General features: G+C 35.4%; 1 protein-coding gene across 5 annotated transcripts in view; it reads left to right on the top strand.

The window, feature by feature from the left end:
- The window catches only part of COBLL1 (cordon-bleu WH2 repeat protein like 1), a 168,339-nt gene that overhangs the window by 101,992 nt on the left and 49,894 nt on the right, over positions 1 to 16,453 (top strand). For all 5 annotated transcript variants that reach the window (XM_042994581.1, XM_042994579.1, XM_042994578.1 and 2 more), the window contains 2 exons: positions 1,252 to 1,440; positions 15,255 to 15,456. In XM_042994581.1, coding sequence (XP_042850515.1) covers positions 1,252 to 1,440; positions 15,255 to 15,456 — 391 coding nt within the window. The remainder of the gene's footprint in view (positions 1 to 1,251; positions 1,441 to 15,254; positions 15,457 to 16,453) is intronic.

The following is a 16,453-nucleotide window of genomic DNA, read 5'->3' as shown; positions in this document are numbered from 1 at the left end:
GGAAAAATGTCACATTTATGGAATCTGTTGTATATGCTATATAGAGAGAGACTGTACTTTGAGGGGTTAGGAAAGGGTGGTTTCAGCTAGACTTTGAAGAGTAGGTAGGAGTTATCTGGATAGAGAGGTAGAACACGCTAGGTTGGAAATAAATAGAGTGAAAGGCACATAGGTAAGAGCTGTGATGAGGTATAGGAATGAGATACTGATCTCCATCCTGGGACAGCAAGGATTTTTATACTTTATCTCAAAGAAAATGTTACACTTTTGCTTTACTGTAATAAACATACATTAATTGAACTTAATGAAAGTGAATATCGAATTTATTATCATGTTTCTTTTTATTGCCAATTAATGTAGTCATGTTGTTGAAAACAAAAGAGAGCACCAATTAAAAAAAAAAAAAGCCTAAAAGGGGGCACCTGGGTAGCTCAGTCAGTTAAGTGTCAGACTTCAGTGCAGGTCATGATCTCAAGGTTTGTGAGTTTGAACCCCGCATGGGGCTCTCTGCTGACAGCTAGGAGCCTAGAGCCTGCTTCAGATTGTGTTCTGTCTCTCTGCCTCTCCCTGTCTCTGTCTCTCTCTCTCTGTCTCTCAAAAATAAACAGTAAACTTTTTTTTAAATTTTTTAAACATGTTTATTTATTTTTGAGAGAGAGAGAGAGACAGAGTGCGAGCAGGGAAGGAGCAGAGAGAGGGAGACACAGAATCTGAAGCAGGCTCCAGGCTCTGAGCTCCAGGCTCAGCACAGAGCCCGATGCTGGACCGGAACCCACAAACCGGGAGATCGTGACCTGAGCTGAAGTTGGACACTCAACCAACTGAACCCCCCAGCGCCCAACAATAAACATTTTTTTTTAAGGCAAAGAAAAATCCTTAATTCCATCATGTCTAATAAACAGTTAACATTTTGGTGCTTGTTTCTTCTACATGTGAAAAACATGTACACACACATTTTGTGTTTTTGTTAAATTAGATCATATTAGAAAGTTACTAAAATAGATATATTTAGGGTTGTCTGGGTGGCTCAGTCAGTAAGCATTTGACTCTTGATTTGGGCTCAGGTCATGGTCTTGTGGTTCGTGAGTTCCAGCCCCACATCAGGCTCTGCGCTGATGGTGTGGAGCCTGTTTGGGATTACCTCTCCCTCCCTCTCTGTCCCTCCCCTGCTTGTTTTCTCTGTCTCTCAAAATAAATAAACTTAAAAATAAAATGGATATATTTAATTACTGCGTTTTATTTTTATTTAAGGAGAAAACCAAAAGCCAAGGCACCACTTCCTCCAGCTGAGACCAAATACCTTGATGCCTCTTCAGTTGATGATACTGTAGACTCCTCTGCTTGCATCATGGAACAGAAAGAAAACATGATAGATAAAGACATTGAACTCTCAGTGGTGCTACCTGGAGATATTATCAAATCCACTACTGTTCATGGCAGGTACGATGGAGCAAATGAAAGCAGGAGTTCCCTTTCTTCTTCTGTTGTTGATACCTTCTGTTTTATATGTACTTCTTGATTTTTTTCTTTGACAGAATACTTCATTCATCACCCTATTTAGTTATCTATTAAAAATATGCTAAAAGGTGATAATTTTTTTCCTAATAATATTTTAGTATCAATGTTATGAATTCCACAACCCCCGTCAAGTGACTCTTGAAACTTAGAACTGTTTTTTTATTACTAATTTAATAAGTTTTCTTTAAAAAAAAAAGTTTTTCCCTGAGGAACAATCATTGGTTATATTGATTTTATAAGTTCAACTTACAAAGCAAGCCAATGACCTATAAGGAAATTCTTTCCCTTTCTCTCCAAATTATTGCTTCCTTTTAAAGCTGCTTCTCTGAATCTGATTTTGCAGAGGTTACTAACTACTCTTAAAATGTCATACTCTCTTATTTATCAAAACAGATAAATCTGACTGTAAAATTGTAGGATTTTTTTAGTTCTTTGATTTCATCAATTTACTAAAAATGTGGATAAGTTTAATAGGAATGTAAAATTAAACTTTAACCCAGCAAGAAGTGAAAATGTGATTTAGGAGACTGATACTTTTAATACCTGCATAAAAATTGGAAAAATGGAATAAAGCCAAGTGTAATTTTCCATTTCATTTTGAAGTGGAAAGTTACATGAACCATATACTTGGTCTTGTTCCACCTTTCACCTTCAACTGCCCGTTTGTTATCAGGAGTCCTGTTTTAGAAATCTAAGCTGTTTTGACCTTTGTATAGAGAAAGAGTGAGAGAGAGAAAAAAATGTGTGTGTGTGTGTGTGTGTGTGTGTGTGTGTGTGTGTGTGTGTGTGTATAGAACAAAAGAATAAGTAAGCAACCTATAGGTTGTTGCATCCTTACAGTGTGGTTTTGTCTAGAAGAAACTCATTCAAGATAACCTTAATCTTCAGATTTACCATCAAGTTTATGTGTAACTTCACAAATTACTAGAATTATGTGAAAGTAGAAAAGTTCAGCATTAGCAAACCATACATAATACTGTGTATTAAATTCGCATTAAATTTAAGTAAGTTGCAGTTTGCCATTTATTTTGTATTGAAAGTGGTTTTGGAGATCCCACAATGAATCCTGTTTAGGAGTTTGAGACCCTGTGATTGTCCTTGGGCCTGTAGCTCAGATGCAGGTAATCACTTGGGTTGTGCTTCTTTTGAGTAAGGAAGGCATCTTGTAAGTTAGAGACCATGACTATCATCTTCAGTTCTTTTTTTTTTTTTTTAATTTTTTTTAATGTTTATTTATTTTTGAGACAGAGACAGAGCATGAACGGGGGAGGGTCAGAGAGAGAGGGAGACACAGAATCTGAAACAGGCTCCAGGCTCTGAGCTGTCAGCACAGAGCCCGACGCGGGGCTCGAACTCACAGACCGTGAGATCATGACCTGAGCCGAAGTCGGACGCTTTAACCGACCAAGCCACCCAGGCGCCCCTCATCTTCAGTTCTTGACACCCTGGTTTTAAAATAATAATAATAATGGATGTGGCTAGGGCCAATGAAGACAGTTCCTTTTATTTTTCCTGAAGTCAAAGTAATTTTTTTAAAAGTCAGTATTTTTCCTAATTCTTCACTGATACTGACAGGTAACAATGGTTTCATCACCAGTACTCCTCAAAATTTCTTCTTGGTCCTTCCAGTCATGCATTTATATCGCTTTCTTCTCTACTCTCAGCTTTCTGAGTTCTTTGGGCTTTTTTTTTTTTTTTTTTTAACCTCAATGACTTTAGCATTAGCATCATGGTTTTCCTATGTCCTGTCACCCATCATAATTATTTTAGAATTTTTATATGTTTTCTGAGATAACTTTTCTGTTTCCTTAACTCTGGGAAACTAACATCCATAGTCTACTTTCTTTATCTACCAAGAGAGTAGGATCTCATCACTTTTTATTTTTAAATGCTTATTTATTTTTAAGAGAGAGAGAGAGAGAGAGAGAAAAAGAGAGAAAGAGAGACTGTCAAGCAGACTCTGCACTGTCAGCACAGAGCCCACTGTGGGGCTCAAATTAATGTACCATGAGATCATGACCTGAGCCAAAATCAAGAGTTGGACATTTAACTAACTGAGTCACCCTGGCACCCCTGAATTTCATCACTTTGAAGCTGGTCATTACTGAGATCTTAGGGTTCCCTCTTTGACACAACCTTTTTGACAGTGTGGCTTATATACTTTCTGTTTTTTCATTGGATTTGTTCTTCATCCTTTTTATGAAGGCTAATTTATGACTTTTCTGCAAGTTGATGCATTTTTCTTCATATTTATCTTGGATTCTGCACCAATCATTTCTACTACATTTGTACTTAAAAGGATCCTAGATTTTCTTCACCCTTTTGACCTTCCACAATGTTTGCTTCTTAGGTCCCTAAACGTGAGTAATTTTCCATTAATTACCGTTTTGTTTCTGGGTCACCAATTGTTGGAATGCCTCAGTTTTCTTATCTATAAAAATGCTTGATAACTCCGTTGTTAGGATTAAATGAAATGGTGTCAGTGCCTGGCACATGTGGAGTCCTCCATTTTCTATTGAGAATTGCTTTCCTTCATCCTGGGCTCTCTCCACTTACCTCTCACCCTCAAATGCATCTGACTAAAACACCCCTCTCTTTATGGCACTATTTTTGATAAAAGAACACAGGTACAACAATTCAATATCAAATTAAGGAAGTCCAAACTACCAAGTCTGAAGATTGGGACACCTTATTTCTTCTTCTCCACAATTAGGTACGATTTTCCTTCCCTGTTCCCCTTTGAATATCTTAAGCTTCAGCTGCATGACTCTTTTGTTCTACAGATACTCTACTTTTCCACCTCCACACCTTTTTGAATGTTTTTTCATCTGGAGTACCTTACCACCCACATTTTCTCCGTTTGGCCTGTAGCTCAAGTAACACCTTTATTTATGAAGGCTCCCTAATCTTCCCAGAATGAACTGTTACCTCTACCTTCCAAACTCTTCTGACACTTTATTACCATTGATGGTTATCCTATATCCTTCTATGCTATAATTAATATGCATGTCTTCTCTTCTTGAATAAACCACAAGACCCATGCGGGCATCATTACTTCATGGTGCTTAGCAGTTTCTTGCAATATACTAGGCATTTAATAAACACATTAAAATGAAAATGGTCTTCCTAAACTCTTTTATGTACATGGAGGTAGCAACTTAAATGGTATGTTCTGAAGAGACATTTGTTTTGACGGTCCATAGTTACTTTCCTAGGATTTTTTAAATAAAGATAATTTCTCCACATAGAGAACAAGGAAGGTGTGTCCCAAATACTGATTGCTGTTTAAAATTTGTTTAGGGCTGAAAAACTTTCCTATAAGCAGAATTTGTTTCATACCAGTGTTTTCATCAGACATTTTGATTCAGGGACTTTGTTCCTAATAGTTTTATCATTCAGGAATGACTCAAGTTATAGGTGCAGTGACTAATTTTTTAATATTAAGTGTTTGTGATTAAAAGTGGTGGTGTGATTCTGGATATCTTAGTGATTGTAGATATCTTAAGCTACAATTTGGGATATCTTAAGAGTGTAATTTGGAGTATCTTGAATGTTGCAGCTACCATTGGCCCATGGTCAAAAAACAAAACAGTGTTTAACTGTAACAAAAAAATGTGCAGATAAATGTTAGCTACCTAAAATGAAGACCCATGACATGGACAACTTAAATTTCTTCCTGGTTTTGTTACTATAAATAGAATAAGGAAAGTTTCAACAAAATAATTCAGGAATTTGGTGGAAGATTAAGGAAGAATAATTTTAAATAAGTTTATATACATAATGTTTTCTTAGAAAATCAGAGTTCCATATGTCACTGTGAACAGTCTCTAATAAAACTTTTTGAGACGATATTTTCTTAATTTATCTAAATATTCCTCGTGCATGATATTTATTTTGATAATATTATCTATCAAATATGCATTTCCTTTGAAGAATAATATCAATATTAGACTGGAATAAATATTTAGAAAACTTATATACTTCATTTAACTTTTTAGATATATATACATATATATTTTCTTTTCCTCAAAATGTCGTCTTGGGGAAGATTTTTAGAAAGTTTCCCTTTGTCTCCTTATACAGCTCATACAGAGATATGCTCAGAATGTTCCATTTGCAGGAATGTGAACACATAGCATTATCTTCAGAAGAATGCCCTTATTTGTACATTGATTTTTCACCAAAGAGCTTATTCAGATTAGGGAACACAATAAGGTTGGAGGTGGTAATAGACTTTGTGCTCAGGGGGAAACTAAAAACTTGTCCTGAATTAGGTTGGTAACCTTGCACTGGCTTACCAATCTTTTGGTACTGGAGCTTACTAATAATGCCTCTTTAAAGACCAAAAGTCACCCTTCGTCTGCCATCTTGTCTTTGCGGTCCTTTGCTTACCTTGAGGCTACCTGCAGTGCCAGACTGAAAACCCTTGGGCATTTCTGTGCATCCTGTTATGGATGATTAGATTAAAGGGAGGTGAAATTAAAATGTTTATTGTGGTGTGTGTGTGTGTGTGTGTGCGCGCGCGCGCGCACATATATATACCCATAAACATGTATGAGTGTGTGTGTGTGCATGTGCACATGCATGTGGGCAGAGTAAACAGCCTTCTTCACCAGACAGAGCAGCTCTGTGCTTTATTAAAAGTAAGCATTAAAGGACACTGCTGTTAGGGACAAGATGCCCAGGGCCTGCCCTCCTCAGAAAATGCTACACTATGCAACAGCACAAGTAGTCATGTCTACATGTACTTGGGAAAGTTAATTTTTAATGAAAATGAGTTTATGGGCTAAACTGCTGTAGACACTACAGAGAATAAGGAAATATGTGAGTATGTTTGCATATCACTCCAGGTCCTTACCTTATAGTCAGGTGTCTGCCTAGGATGTAATTATTCCTCATGAAGTGTTTGTTCCTTTTTTCTCTATTCTCTTTCTCTGGGACACTTTAAAAACAGTTTTCATTTGGGAGATTTGGTAAAAGATTGACATCAATCCTCTTTTTTAGCCTGTGGAGAGAGCATTGTATGGCTAGACTAGCACAGTCTCTCTTCTTCAAAAGAGAATCAACACCATTTATAAAAAAGATATTGCTTTCTTTTATGCTCCTACCATAAATAGAAATTTGTTTTGATTTGAGCAAATCTGAGAATGCCATAAATGAAAACACAAATAAAGAAAGCATAGAACTTGAAGTTAGAAATCCTGGGCCCTATAGTTGATTCTGTAACTTGCTATGTAACCTCCAGCAAGTTGCCTCATCTCTCTGGCCTTTGCCTATAAAATGACCCAGCGACATGTTGCACATGATTTGTGACCTAATTTGCCTGTCCAGCAGCACCAGTTTATAGCAGAGTTGAGAGTAAGCCCCGCAGCTTTGACGGGCACTAGTTGGGTCAGAGAACTAGCTCAGAAACAGTTGACATGGACTACAGTGCCACCTATTGGAAAAAGTAGACTATGAAAAATGACAAGATAATAACTGCATTAATGTGGGTCAATTTTGTTTAAAAAAAAAATCAGTAATACAACACTATGGATCTCAGAAGAGTTTCAAAATTTCATATCACATTTACATTTATTGAAAAGTGTAAAAATAATGACAAATGTATAGTATATATATAATAGGCAAATAGATTTCAAAACCACACTGCTGAAAATCTATTCCAAGGCACAAATCATGTTGAACTCTAAGAATGCTTAAATTTTAGTGTAGATACTTATTCAATTGTGGATGCTTAAAATAAAAGTTGGAATTTTAAATTATTTAAGTAGAACAGCACTTTTTGAGTTTTTATTGGTGAGACTGAAGAATCCTGTAATCTGGGCTCCAATATTGCCCTCCACAGCTCTGAGCCAGGGAGTGCATAAGCCTCTACTGGTTGATTGCTGTCCTGGTTGGAAAAAGGTGACAGAATACTCACAAATGTTCTCTGAGTTAATTCCTAGGGGAGCTACTCTCCTCTCTTTACTTTCTGGGCATCTACACCTTATAACAATGACTCTTGTTAATTTTCTTTTTGATTTTTTATGACTACAAATGCAATAGTTGGACACTATAAAGTAGGAAAATGCAGATAAGCTAAAAAAATTAAAACATCATGTCATTATTAAACAGGCAGTTTACGTATATTAACATTATAGTATATAACCTTTTATTCATACATAGACACACACAAATGTATACATTACCTATATAGGCACTTCTTTTGTTTTTTCCCCAATATGGCAATATGGTATCATATTGCAGATGCTATCTTATTATCCTACCTTTAAGTTAATGATTTCTCACTTTTGTGTCATAAAATTTTATCTTTTGTCCATATTTGCATCGCCCCAATTGCAATGAGATATATTTATAGTACTTCATTTTTTTTTAAATCAGGGGTGTGTGTATGTGTTTAATAGATATGTTATTAAATCGCAGTTTTTATGAAGGTAATTATGATTAGTTCTGAATGTAACATCCAAGGTAAATGACCAAGTAGAGTTTAGCCTAAAGTAATGAATTTCAAAAATTTTTTATCTGTTTTTTTTGATCATTTGATGTAAGAACTTTTGTCAGTTTAATACTAATCTAATCTAAGGTTTTATTGTCTTAAAATCTTAATTCTGTGTTACTTTCTTCTAAATGTTTCCTATAGCCTAATTCAGTAAGCATTCTCAACTTTGAGATTAGGTTTATTTGTTTTATGTACCTCATCTACTCCATTTCATGCACATAGGAATAGAGATCATTACTTCATTCCTGAATTCATTATTGAGCTAGGTGGGTTAGCATAAGAGAAACAAACATTAGTAATAACAAAGAGTGTTCTAAAAATTTCCATACTATCATTAATCTAATTGGGTTGTTAGTACACATTTGTAAGGGGAGGCTAGAATCTATTCAACTCAACTCAGTTTTGAGAATGCATTGAAAAATGGTATTAGATAGTAGGGCAGATTTAAAGAATCATAATAAAGGGGCACCTGGGTGGCTCAGTCGGTTTAGCCTCTGACTTCGGCTCAGGTCATGATCTCATGGTTCATGGGCTCGAGCCCCACATCGGGCTCTGTGCTGACAATTCAGAGCTTGGAGCTTGCCTGCTTCAGATTCTGTTTCTCCGTCTCTCTCTGCCCCTCCCCTACTCATGCTCTGTCTCTCTTTCTCTCTCTCAACAATAAATAAACATCAAAAATTTTTTTTTTAATTTAAAGGATCATAATAAGGAAGAATCTTATTCATAGAATTCAACCCCTGTCAGATACTTTGAAATCTGTCTATTCATAAAAAGTCCTTACATCATGCATCTTCATTTTCTATGACAGTCCCTGTTTGTACCTATTATTCCAGATTAATTACTAATAGTGCCCCCTTTTGCTCTCAGGTGTCTCAGATTGGATGATAAATTACATAGCCACCCTATTGGTAAGTGACTTTGTTTAAACACTTCCAGGGGTTGGAAATTCACTGAGGAAGTTATTGGACATCTTGCTGATCTGAGAGCTCTTTGTTGAATCATGACTCTCATTTTTGATATCCAGTTGTACTTTGAAACACAAAAATGGAGGTCTCGTCTTAGCTAGCAGGTGGCAAAACTAGGACAAGATTACCTCTAATAGGTGTCATGAATGCAGAAAGAGTCACCATAGTATTTAGGGGGTGATGTAGTGATGTCATCATTCTTTGAAGTAAAACTACAACAGATAGCAGTTAGCCTGTTCCACACCATCCACCCCACCTTGAATCTTGATTTATGGTTATTGAGAGGCTAAAATGTAGCTCCATTAGGACTCAGGAAATTCTAATTTTGACTGCACCTTCATTCTGTATATGTTCTTCGTAATCTGGTCATGTAACTTTTCTAACTTCAGCTTTTTCATTCATGAAGTAAGAGTAGCTTTTGTGGTGGTTATGAGCTCAAATGAGATAATAGATATAAAATTCATACAAGGGGTTTTTTATTTCTAAAGGAAGTAGGGAATTTCTTAGGGATTTCTCCATTTTAAAGAAGAAATAAGAGTTTTTAGAGAGTCTTAAAAAATATCTTTCCTCCAGAAAATTACTTTACAAGAGAAAAAAACTTATAAATGGTAATACACAGTAGACTCTTAAATAATATAATAAACCCAAATTCCAAGTGATAGGGGGGTATAGAGGAGGATGATACTATTTCTTATTTGATTGAGAAAATGATGACCAAGGTCAGCTAGTCCTTTTCTACTTTTAATCATTTGGCTCAGGTTTCAGGTGGCCTGTTGGCACGTGCTCCTGCTTTAGCAAACATGGACACAAGTCTTTTCCTGTGGTGATTCTAGGGTAGAACCTGTTAGCCAATTGCTGTTTGGTACATCAACTTGGGATAGCTATCCTCAAAACAAAATTGTTGTTTTGCTAGAAGTAATTTGACTTCTAGGTGGATAACTCTAAACTATACTCAAGAGATGAGTTCTGTTTTCTGTGGTGCAGTTCGGGACTAGATATTCCCCAAAGTAGCCCCATTGCATGCAGAGCCTGCTTAAAAGTTAATGTCCTACTTTTATAGTGTTAAGGCTCCTCTTTGATAGAGTTAAGACAGTAATTCTCACGCTTAAAATTGGCTAGGTTAGGACCATGTCTTCTATGTTTTTAGTGCTAAATGCTGAGGCTTCAGTGAAATATAAGAAGCATTTGAACAGGTTTGAGGTTATTTTTGGAAACGGTCTTAACCCTACCTAATGCCATAATCTTACCTCTGTGTAAAGATGTCTTGACTTTAGATACAACAAGGTTACTAGTCAAGTTTGTTAGTTAAGAAAAAAATCCAGCTTTCATAACTCTGTGTATGTGTTTTTAAAGCATATGAATCTCATTTCAACAACTTTGCCTTTTCATACATCTCATACTGTGCAGAGAACTCAGTTGTATATTGTCTAATGTGTTTGAGATACCAGAATTCCCTAAGAGATAAATAATCACAGTTCCTATAAATTCCTCATTCAGTGACACTGACCTCACTGTGTACTGATACTGTATTAGGTACTGGGAATAAACATTGCTAAGAGAGGGTCTTGCAAGAAAGGAGTGCATATCTAGGTATAAGTGGAACCCACATAACATCTTGAGCCCATCCTCCTCCTTCAGATCAAGATAAGATTGGCCTGAACCCTTGTCCTAGATCTTGTGGAAAGTTCAATCCCCTTCATAATATCATTATAGATTCCCAAGGGTTAATGTTCTTGGAGCCTTCTCCCCTGGCTCTGACTATATATCTTATTTTTGGATTCTTTTTTTTTTTTTTTTTCCTACCTTTTGAAATTTCCTTTCTTTTCTTGATTTAACATGTTCCTGGAAACTACCAGGACCTTAATGTATCATAGAGCAAATCATTTAAATTAGCAATTTAGGCCTCCTGTTGGGTCCTTTTAGCAACCCTCCCGTGTTCTAGTGTTATTGCAATACTGGCCTCTTTCTACTGCTTAACTCGTTTTTCTGTCTCTTGTGTCTTCTTACCCTTTTGGTCTGGCATCGGCTTTAATCCTGTCAACACTTTACAAAATATATCTGAAATCTGACTAGTCCAAGCCACCATCTCCCCCTAAATTTTTGCAGTGGCTTTGTAACTGCTTCCCCAGACTATTGTGAATACAACAATCAGCATATAATCCATTTAGATGTAAAGTAGACCTCATCACTCCTCAGAACTCCAGTGGTTTTTTCTCACTTGGTAAAGTCCCAAGTCACTCTGATTTCAGTCTACCTTGTTCACCCCAGCACACTGCTTTCTGTTTTTCCTTAAACTTGTGGAGCACACTATTGCCCCCAGGCCTTTGCAGCTTGTCTAACTCTGCCTGGAATTTTCTTTCCCCAGATAGCCCATTCCATTCAGGTCTCTGTTCTAATGTCTTTTTTTTTTTTTTTTTTTTTTTTCCATTTAGAACATTTCCTAACCTCCTTTGTTATCTTATTTTTCATCATAACATTTATTATTATCTGTTATACTGTATATTCTCCTTGTTTCTTTAGCCTCTTTAGATTGCTGGTTTGGAAACTAGCATATGCAGGAGAATTGGCTGCAGTGTTTGTCAAAGCACACACTTCCAGAGTTTCTGATTCACTAATCTGGACTGGGGCTTGAGAATTTGTGTTTCTAACAAGGTCCTAGAAATACTGATGCTGCTGGCCCAGGCATGACACTTTAAGAACCGATGTACCAGAACTACTGTGGCCCATACAGTGGCCACCCACTACCTGTGGTTATTTAAACTGAGTTTAAATGAAAATTTTAGTTTGTTAGCCCACTGTGTCAGTGTATTTCAAGCGCCTACTAGCCGCGTATGGGTGAGTGGTCACTGTATTGGACAGCAGAGATGTAGAAAATTTCCATGTTGGAGAACAGTTGAACAGTACTGATCTAGAACATAAGCTACATGGAGATGGATTTCTTTTCTGTCATCTCCCCTCGCCCAGAGTAATATCCCCATATTTATATATCTGGTCTACGTGGCATTTACTTTAGTGTAAGGCATAAAACGGGTACATAACTTTTTTTTTTTTTTTATCAGATGGCTAGTCTTTTTCCCAAATACCATTTGTTGAAAATTCAGTTCTTTCCCCCCAAATTTGGAATACCATTATCATATGCAGTCTTAAATTCCCTTCTGCATTTGCATCTGTTATAGAACTTTCTGGTCTGTTGCATTTTTATCCGTCTGGAAATAGGAATATTTTCAAGACAAAATTGGCTCCTGGAATTCTTGAATAAAGAATTGGAATTCTAGAATGAGAGAATAGTGATAAAGAAGTTCTGAGATTTTTAGTTGCCTTTCAAAGACATTTTTATTAGAAAATATTTAGGCAGTGTTCAGTTTAAAAGTCATGACATAGATCTAGTTAGCATGCAGCCTTTTTGCCATGAAATCTGATATAGTGTGCAAAAATTGTAGATGACCAAACTGCGGGAATAGGCCATTATTATAATATTCTTGGCCCATTATGTGCTTCATTTATTAAATTAAAAAACTAATGTCACAGATAAAAATACAATACTTTATTAAGTCATATTAGCAAGGTTAAATACGTGTATATAAAAAGTATTAAATTTTTACCTTTTAAAAATGGAAAATATAGTTTTCCTTAAATGTTTGTATTTTTGTACATAGGAGGACGAAAATGGTGGCACTAATAAATATTTTTATCTTGTTAACTTTTGCATATTTCTGGAAGAGATTCTAAAGAACTGTACATTTAAGAAGTAAAAAAATGTTTAAAGTATAAGCTTCAGTTTTTTGCATTTGTTACATGGCACATTTATATATACAGAGAGAAATATAATCTGAACATATGATCATTTATTCATAGACAGTAGTGGACAGCTCTCCATTTTGGTTGAATGTGAAATTTTGTTTCTCTCCCAGCTTTACTGGAATTATATTGTATTTACCTAGACATTACCTGATCCTTTTTAACTTTATTTACTATCAGGGAAGGGAGATACCGTTTCCAAGTCAAGAATAGGTATGTAGCATTAAATTGGTCTCAAGATAGTAGTATGTTACCAAAAAATAAACTTGAATAATACCATTATGCTAGTCTTCCTGTGGATTAAATTTAATATATCCTACTCATTGCCAAAATTTGGGCAATTATAGACAAATTTACATATGGAATATATATTTATATATTCTATATATATTAGATAGCTCAAGAGGACATAAAATTCCTAAGTTTATTATTGTGGAATCATCTAAGAAAGGCCTAGGGAACATATTTTAAGGACTGAAACATATTCCAGAGAACATTTTTTTTTTTTTAATTTATGGAGGGACTTAGAGTTTTTATTCATTTTCTTTATATATGTATAGTGGGGAGCTACTTGTATATGGGGAAGGAAAAGGGATGTGAACGATTGGACAATAGCCACAGGAGGTAAAGGTGAGGTAGGGGAATGAACACAGGAGATGGTTTGAGAATCTATGTAAAATGTTTAACCTCAAGACCACACATTGCAGATAAGTAACCCTCTTCCAGGAGGAGACTGCCTCTGTGGAAAAACTGAAGGAGAGTGGAGATGAGGTGCATATGAAAACAGATGTACAAAATTTAAAATGTCAAACTGAATGGTGAGACTCCTAGCCTCATTTCCCTGTCAAGTTCTTGAAAGCCAGTACCCAGGTTCATATCTAGTCAAGAAATTGGAGAATGTTTTATTGACATTTATATTTCCCCATGGAAAAAAAAATAACTGGCCACCTAATTACCATCAAATGAAGCCCATCAACCTATACCTAATCCATGAAAATAGGCCTTTACAGAGTGTTTTAGTGCCTCAGTCTTCAATATGAACTAACAGCTTAAGATCATCCAGACATTTGAGGAAATCACATAATACAAAAGATCTTCAGTATTCTTTCCTTGAGGGCTGCTAATTAAGAAAGACTCAGAGACCACATTGTTCTATTGTTGGTGTGAATGGAAACACAGTCTGTGTTAACAATTGGAGTCTGTGGTAAGGGAAGCAAAAACTTGGGAGGTGTCTTTGCTGTCAAATTGGATGTGCAGTTTCCTATAGAAGCAGGTTTTATATTACCAGTAATATGTAACACTTAATCACCATTTGAAATTATGCATTTACGTGGTTACTTTCTAATTGTTTCAGCACAAGTGCCCATAACATTTTTCTGTCAAGGGCCAGGTAGGAAATATGTTAGGCTTTGTGGGCCATCTGTTTCTATAACATCAACTCAAATCTGCCTTTGTAACACACAAGCAGCCCTAGATATTATGTAAACAAGTGAGCATTGTTGTGTTCCAATAAAATTTTATTTACAAAAATAGTCTGTGGGCCCACTTTGACCTGCAGACTATAGTTTGCTGACACTTTGTCTAGTCTATTTAGTAGTGTAGATCTGTGAGAGCAGATATACTGTTAACACTTGTATTGTGTCTCCAGGGCCTAGAATATATTAAATATTATTTGAATGAATTAAGAAATCTGTACTATACACTTCTTTAGAATTTTGTGGGCTTCTTCATGTAGATACTCATTGTGCTTTCTAAAGCCCAAAGGGTGGTGGTAGTGGTCCTTCCTTCCTTCCTTCCTTCCTTCCTTCCTTCCTTCCTTCCTTCCTTCCTTCCTTCCTTCCTTCCTAAGTAAGCTCTTTGTGCAACATGGGGCTTGAAGTCATGACCCCAAATCAATAGTCACATGCTTTACTCACTGAGACAGCCAGGCACCCTGGGGTGGTTGTTGTTCCTAATGCTTCGTTTTTATGAGCTCTTTGGAGCATAACCAGTTCATAAGCAAAAGACTGCTGGTATTCAAAATAATATTGTGAAGGAGCATCTAGCAAGGTACTCTTGGGTAAGGAAAGGACTTCTCTTCTCTTAAAATGTATAATACGATGACAACTTGGCAGATAAAAAATATAGGTAATTTTTAAACCAGCACTAGGACCCAAGCTCTCTTGAATATTAATCAGGATTTTTTTAACTATTATAATTTTTTCCACTTAAATATCTTATAGTTAGAGAGATGCTTGGAGTCCAGGCATACACTTCCTGCAGGAATACACCTCCTCCAGGTACACACCTTCTGCAGTGGGGGAAAAAAATCTTGCAGTTAGATTTTTAAGTTCCTTTCACACATACTCTTTTATAGCCTTGTTTTATCTACTGAAAACGAGGCCCTAAGAAAAATGCTAGGGATAATAATAACTTTAACATTTAATGAAATTGTTTTATGCACTTATGAGATCAGTATTATTTTTGTTTTACAGTAAACCTATGATGGACTTGTTGATATTCCTCTGTGCACAGTATCACTTAAACCCATCAAGTTACACAATTGATCTGCAGTCAGCTGAAAACAACCCCATTAAATTTAAGCCAAACACACCAATAGGAATGTTGGAGGTGGAGAAAGTCATTTTAAAGCCAAAAGTTTTGGATAAGAAAAAACCTACACCTATAATACCAGAGGTAAGAACATCACTGTAGATTTTGATGTCTTCTGGCAAAAATACTAAATTGATTTTTCAGTCATTAACTGAAGGTTGTATTTATTTCAAATGAAATAAAAATGGACTTTCTGTTTAATTTGATGTGAGCATGGCTATCTTGTTTGCCTAGGCCACTTTGTTTAGGATTCATTTAGTTATTGATCTTTGGATTAACTAGAATTTGAGGAATACTTTAGATTTTAGATGCTCTAAAGTGATCTCTAGGACCATATCAGAATCTGACAATTATAAATTATCTACATTTTAACTAACTTTTTCAAAAAGAGGAAGGTTTTAGAATCTTTTAATGAAAATTTATTTAAGAATTAAAATATTTTTTGGCTTCTCTGTACTTGGTAAGTGGTGGTTTTACTTATTCTAAATTGTTAATTTGAGCTATATAATGACTCAGTTTTCTGTATTATATGGATTTTAAGCAGAATTTTTTTTTGCTCTCAAAAGTTTTTAACCATGATGATTCTAACAATTCTTTGTTTACAAAATTGTTCTGTTTCTGTAAGCAATAGGGATAGAATTTTTTGAGTTTCAAGAACTATTTTTTCATTAGGAACATCAACCATTTTAACTTCGGGGAATATATAAAAGTCTATATATTAAATTCATAGTTTATTTACATATGACTTGAGTGTATATATTCTCACATTTTCTTCATATTGTTATGTAGCTTTTTATTAAAAATTTAAGAATTCCCTTACAGTATTAAAACATTTGTATTATATAAAATATTAACATTAAGAATTAATTAGGACATTGGACTATTTTCCATCTAGATACGTATGTATCTAGGTGGAAATATTTGTGCTATAGCATGGGATTATACATTGTGTTATAGTTTAATGAATACATGTTAAGCTTTGAGAATCTACAAACTGTAGATTTAGCATGGTAACATGTTTCTGAATCCCATTTATATACAGGAATAAATTCAGTTACATTAAAATGATATGTTTAGAATC

The sequence above is a fragment of the Panthera tigris genome, chromosome C1, assembly GCF_018350195.1.
Source record: "Panthera tigris isolate Pti1 chromosome C1, P.tigris_Pti1_mat1.1, whole genome shotgun sequence".
Classification (NCBI taxonomy): Eukaryota; Metazoa; Chordata; class Mammalia; order Carnivora; family Felidae; genus Panthera; species Panthera tigris.
The sequence above is the reverse complement of the archived record's forward strand: the minus strand, read 5'-3'. Positions and strand labels throughout refer to the sequence as shown.